The sequence below is a fragment of the Aplidium turbinatum genome, chromosome 14 (genome assembly GCF_918807975.1).
Source record: "Aplidium turbinatum chromosome 14, kaAplTurb1.1, whole genome shotgun sequence".
Taxonomy (NCBI): Eukaryota; Metazoa; Chordata; class Ascidiacea; order Aplousobranchia; family Polyclinidae; genus Aplidium; species Aplidium turbinatum.
In genome coordinates, this window is record NC_137485.1 from 975,230 (window position 1) to 981,503 (window position 6,274).

At 40.4% G+C, this 6,274-nt stretch overlaps 1 protein-coding gene across 1 annotated transcript; it reads right to left on the reverse strand.

The window, feature by feature from the left end:
- Nucleotides 1–4,317: 4,317 nt before the first annotated feature.
- On the reverse strand, nucleotides 4,318–5,349 carry LOC145783577 (kelch-like protein 25). The gene has a single exon (XM_082595473.1). It carries the CDS (start codon nucleotides 5,347–5,349, stop codon nucleotides 4,318–4,320), a length of 1,032 nt encoding a protein of 343 aa, XP_082451599.1.
- Between the last annotated feature and the right edge of the window lie 925 nt (nucleotides 5,350–6,274).

The window sequence follows — 6,274 nt, forward strand, 5'->3', positions numbered from 1 at the left end:
CTGCACCACCTCACAATCCCAAAAATCTGGAGAAGAGCTTTAGTAGTTGCGATCCCTAAGCCTCACAAGCCACCAGAGGACCCAAAGAGCTATCGTCCGATATCCCTCCTCTGTGTTCCTTTCAAGATCCTCGAAAGACTGATCTATGCCCGCGTCAACCCAATCATCGACCCGCTCCTTCCAAAAGAGCAAGCTGGGTTTCGGCGCGGAAAATCCACTGTAGATCAGGTCACACTGTTGACCCAGGACATCGAGGACTGCTTTGAGGCAAAAAAGAAGGCCGGCGCTGTCTTTCTAGATCTCACAGCTGCCTACGATACTGTATGGCATTGCGGCCTTACCTACAAGCTGCTTCGCCTGCTTCCTGACCGACATATGGTCCATATGATCATGGAACTTGTCAGGAATCTAAGCTTCACCCTTACCACCGGCAACCCACGGCGAAGCAGACTGAGACGCCTGAAAAACGGCGTCCCACAGGGATCGGTCCTGGCTCCACTTCTTTTCAACATCTACACCCACGACCTGCCAACCACGGTCTCCGCAAAATACGCTTATGCGGACGATCTGGCAATTCTCCACTCCACAAAGTCGTGGGAAAATCTAGAAGACACCTTGAGCCAGGACATGCAAACCATCTCAGCTTATCTCCAGAACTGGCGACTGAAACTCAGCGAAACCAAAACTGTGGCGGCAGCTTTCCACCTACACAATCGGGAAGCTGATCGTGAGCTACATGTCCACAACAACGGAAAACCTCTGTCCTTCTGCTCCGAGCCAAGGTATCTTGGGGTGACATTAGACAGATCGCTCACATACCGCCACCATTTGGCGTCACTGCGCAAGAAACTGACATCCCGCGCTGCATTACTGAAGCGCCTGGCAGGCTCTAGCTGGGGGGCGAGGGCTGACACTTTGCGAATAGCAGCCTTAGCCCTTGTCTACTCTTCAGCAGAGTACTGTGCACCTGTCTGGTGCCGCAGTGCTCACTGCCACAACATCGACACTGCCATAAACAGCGCCCTGCGCACAGTGACCGGATGCCTGCGTCCAACACCATTGGACAATCTCCCCATTCTCGCTGGCATCCAACCTGCTGAGCTTCGTCGCGAAGAAGCCACTCTGTCCCTCGGTCGACGGGCACTGGAGCCTAATCATCTTCTCCACCACAAGATCTCTGCCTTCCCAAACGGGCACCCCCGCCGACTGAAATCAAGACACCCATTCGTGCCAGCCGCTCGGCTTCTGATTAACGAAGCTGACGAACAAAACATCTCTGCGGCTACTTGGTCGGACCATAAATGGAGTTCTGAATGGAGGTCAAGCACCACCAGACTCCATTCATTCATCCCCGACGCCGACACACGCCCCATCGGCTTGACACTACAGAGACAGGCATGGGTGCGCCTCAACCGTCTCCGTACCGGTGTCGGGCTTTTCCGCTCAACCATGCACCAATGGGGAATGGCTTCTTCCTCCTCCTGTGAATGTGGTGCCGAGGAACAGACCGCAGACCACATCATCAATGACTGTACCATCTTCAAGCCACCTAACGGAGTGGAAGGTCTGCGCGTCATGGATGATGAAACTAAAGACTGGCTGCTCTTTAGCAGCCTTCCAGTGTAGTCCGGGAACATCGTGAATCTGGGGTGGTAAAAGGATAGACCCTCGGCCCCAGAAGCTCAGACGACGACGATACCGCTATCAAACCATTTTCCAACTAACCCCACCCACTATTTTCCAACTAGCCCCATTGGCATATGATAAACTATTTTCCTAAAATATTCAAGCATGGCGCATTGGACTAAAATTTGTTTATGTCTTAGTGTTGTTGAACACCTACAGCTGACACACACCAAAAAACTTCTGCCTATCTTTAACGATATCGACGCATAAGATGTTTTTTAATTGCCAAAAAATTTTACTTTGAAAGAAAGAAAATAGAAAATTGTCAGCCAAACAGGTAGGTCTATACCTTGACTCAACAAATCGAAACTAACATGGATTATGTGTTTTGATAAACTACTTCACATGTTGGCAGTAAATATTTTAAAAAGTTATCGAGAGTTAAAAAAATGATCATTTTTCAACTAACCCCGCCTTCCAACTAACCCCACTTTCCCCTACGAAGAAATGCTTTACGAAGAATTGTTTTACGGATTTTATTTTACGAAAAATAAGTTACGAACAATTGTTTAACGAACAATTGCTTACGAACAATTGCTTTACGAACAATTGCTTACGAACAATTTGCCTATAACCGAGCACAACAGGGGCCGATTGATGTGCTGCGTTGCACAATGAAAAGGTAACGTAATGTAACGCATATTTAAGCAATTCAGTCTAAAAAATTTTGCATTCTAAAATTCTGTACTTCGAATTTGCGACAATAAAACAAGTGAGACTGGTATCGTTACCCATGTACCATCGGAGTATTGTTTACGCTCAGGCTGAGCGTGAACAAGAGCGGCTCAGCAGTGGTCTGCTGTCATAAAAAAACATCATACCTTGCATTGGTGCCTGAAAGTTGCTTAAGGAAGAAGCCAAAAGAATAAAAAAAAGCTTGATAGTAACTTGTTGTAGGCTAGTCAAGTACAAACCAAACAGCGAAGATTAAAGACCGTCTGTTTGAAGACTCACCCAATGGTGACTGCTATTTTAAGTTATAATTTAGCCTACTTTATTTTTTAATTTATTAATTACCTTTAGGCAACTTCCCAAAAGGGAGCGTTTACTTTATAATTTGCTATTTGATAGAAAATTAAGGCGCCTTTGGACGTTGAAATAACTGCCAGAACTGGTGTAGGCATCTGTCTCCCATAATTTCCAAAACTTTTATTTCAATTGCAAAGCAAATAAGCGCCTTTGCCTATTTCACAAAAACAACGTCATTCAACATTGAGTTGATAGACAAATTCACTGCACGAGGTAGTGTCTGTTGATCGCCTCTTTGCAACGAACCATGGATTAGTAGCCTTGTAGCACGCACTAAACTCTCTCGTACTGTATCTTTATCATCTATATTCATTCTCTGGCTTACTGTAACTACAAAATTTCGACAAAGTTCTTACCTTACAAATCAATCTCTATTTTTTTAACGCACAAATTTGCGTTTTCGCAGTTTCGTTGACACAGGAGAAGATACGGAGATAATAAATATTACAATATTATCTTCGGCCTTTATGACAGCACTGAATTTTTGCAAGTATAATGTATAGGCTACTTGAATTTGAATATTTTTTATCTACTTTTTAAGTAGAGTGGTTGGTGGTAGCGACGACAAGTTGGAAGTTGAGACAGGCAAAACCCTGAGAAAAGTTTATTCAAAACATGATGTACCAGAGAGAATTGAGAGCAGATCGAAATGAGCAAGAAATATTTATCTAAAAAAGGTTATCTCTGATTAAAAATAAGTGGATCAGTCTTATTTATAACAATATTGATAATAATGCTTGTTTTATATAGCGCTGTATCCATCGCAGAATGCGTTGCTTCTCGTTGCTCCTCAATCCATTCCATTGCTCCGTGCCACGCAGGAATTAGATTCAGTACCATTTTTAAAAGTCTTTGGTATGACCCGACAGGGTATCGCACCCATGCCTATCGATTCAGAGGCGGGCGCACTAAGCCACTGGGCCGGTAATACGTTACAAACACTATTACAAATAACAATGTTACAAATAACAATAATATGCTACAAAAAGTAATAGTTTGTTATTAATAACAATAACCAGTCGACTAATAATAATAGTTGTTAAAATATTAACAGTAATATTGTTTACGTTGACAGTTAACTTGCAAAATCAGGTTTGGTGACTGTGCTTAACCATATTTATCGACCGCAAAATTAGACTTTTTCATGCACGTCTTAAACCATTATGGTTTTGCCACCTTTTCCTTTTGTTGGTTTTGTTACTGTATTTCTTTTTCATAATATTTTTACAATATCATTTCTTCTGCACTCTGACAAAGAAAAATAAATTGAATTGAATAAAAAGCAAGGCTGCCAGTTATCAAAAACCTAGAAGATTTCAAAACAAAACAAACGCAAAATATTTGCATGACAGGATTACCAGTTGCAACGGAAAGGCAAATGCGTTTGTCTTGTAAACACGTCGGCCTGCACGTCACTAATCAGGGGTTGATGAAACCAATTTCAAAGGTTAAGCAACACAATTCAACAAACTAAATTTCAACAATAATTTCAAATTGGTGAACATCCACCAGATATGAAGCCTGTTCATAAATTTATCGTCTCTGTTGTTTCTTTTTTTCAGTGCACAATTATCAAAGAGTCCACAAATAAACAATAACAAACTAAACATCAACAACAAATCGAACGTTGTTAAATTCAGGGACATTAGCTTCGATTTCCCAAACATTCCTCTCTGGATCATAAACCTCCACAGCATCTGATCTTCCTCCAGCGACGTATATTTTTCCATTTAAAACACAAGCTCCATGACGCCATCTTGCATAATTCATCTCTGCAATGTTGCACCAAGTTTGGTTCCGTGGATCAAACCGTTCGACTGAATTAGGTTTTTTTGCATAGTTACAGCTGAACCCTCCTATTGCGTATATTCGATCATTGAGAACAACACCTGCTAGACCATACCTTGCAACTTTCATTGAAGGAACAATATTCCAACCACCTTGACGAGGATCGTAATGTTCAACTGAGTTTAAGTAACTACCATAGCCGCAACCACCAATTGCGTATATTCCTCCACTGGTAGAAACCAAGGCAAACTCAGAACGTCCTTCATTCATGTCATCAATACTTTTCCATCTGTTCTCGTCAATGTTATAACATTCTCCAGATCGTAGAACATTCAATCCACCACAAGTGTAAATGCAACCATCGAAAACAACAGAAGCACCATCTTCTCGCTTTCTCTTTGCAGAAGTTAATTTCTTCCAACCTGACACCTGGTCGTCCAAGTCTAACCTTTCCATTGCATTAGTGTACTTTCCACTTATAAAGTAAACATTTCCTTTGTGCTTCACCCCTGATCCACTGCTGTGATCAAACAATGCGTTTGGCAGTTTACTTGTTTCTTTCTTTATGACGTCATATTTCCATACTTGCTTTCCAGCGAATGCAATGGAATAGTTTTCTGCTTTCTGTTGCTCAACAATGGCTTGATTGTTTTGTTGAGCTCGAATTCGGGAAAGAATTGATTGAAAACACATTTTGATGCATTCATGACAATTCATGATCAATTCTTCTTGGCTGACGACATCACGCAAGAAACTTCCAGATAATTTTTCAAGTTTCAATAAATTGAAAAGCTCAATCAAGTGTTGCTGACGTGCATCAACGTCATGTTTGATCCATTCAATCATTCATGGAAAACAATTTCTTCAGATGTCACTTGTTTATCTTTCACTTCAAATATTTCTTTGATGTCATCAAATTTGAGTTCGTAAAACGCTTCTTCCTTGATTAGACTTTCAAAGTTGTTTGCCATGAAAAAATCTATTTCTTCTACAAGTTTGTCAAGTTTGTTGTTGACAGTTTGTTGACAGTTTGTTACATCAATTTCCTCAAGTAAAATCTCCACACAGAATTCCTTCACGTAGGCAATCTCCATGTAATTAGCTGCTTCTAATGAGTTGTACACATCCTCACTTGTGATTGTGATGTCACAAGTGCAAGAGATAAGTTGTAGATGCTTTTTGTTGAAAAGATTGTAAAGTTGATTTTCTTATAACTCCACAAAGCTATGTCCTCATTAACATTTAGTAAGAAAGAAAGCAATAAATCTGCATACAAAAGCAATGTACCGGTATATAAAAACTACATAAAACAATGTTTAAGATAAAAATATTTGAATAACATTAACGTTTAAGCGATATCTTTCAACCACTATTCTAGTTCCTCGAACTCGATGTTTTGAGGATGAAAAGTTGTACAAGGATCCTTCATTTAGGATGCAACCGAACAATTAAGCATAATAAGTGAATGAAATCAAGCAGGTTCAGAAAGTTGTATAATTAGTTGATAAAGCTTTCGCCGTTATAAAGGCGGCGGCTTCATCAATACCCAACAACACCATGTAACAAAGTTTTGCAAAAGTTTTAGTAGCACGAAAATTTTTATGCATTGTGTTAGATTTTTCAGTATTTTTTTTTTTTAGTATTTTTTTATTGAAATAGATAATAATGTTTAATAAAATGCAATAACAAGTAACTTAATATTTGAATAAGACACTGAAGAAGCCGAATAATTTTAGGCAAGTACAAATGAGATCTTTGGGCTCAAATCACG

Bases quoted from the DNA above. Each gene is read 5' to 3' on its own strand.
- LOC145783577 (XM_082595473.1), bottom strand. From the start codon at position 5,349: ATGATTGAATGGATCAAACATGACGTTGATGCACGTCAGCAACACTTG.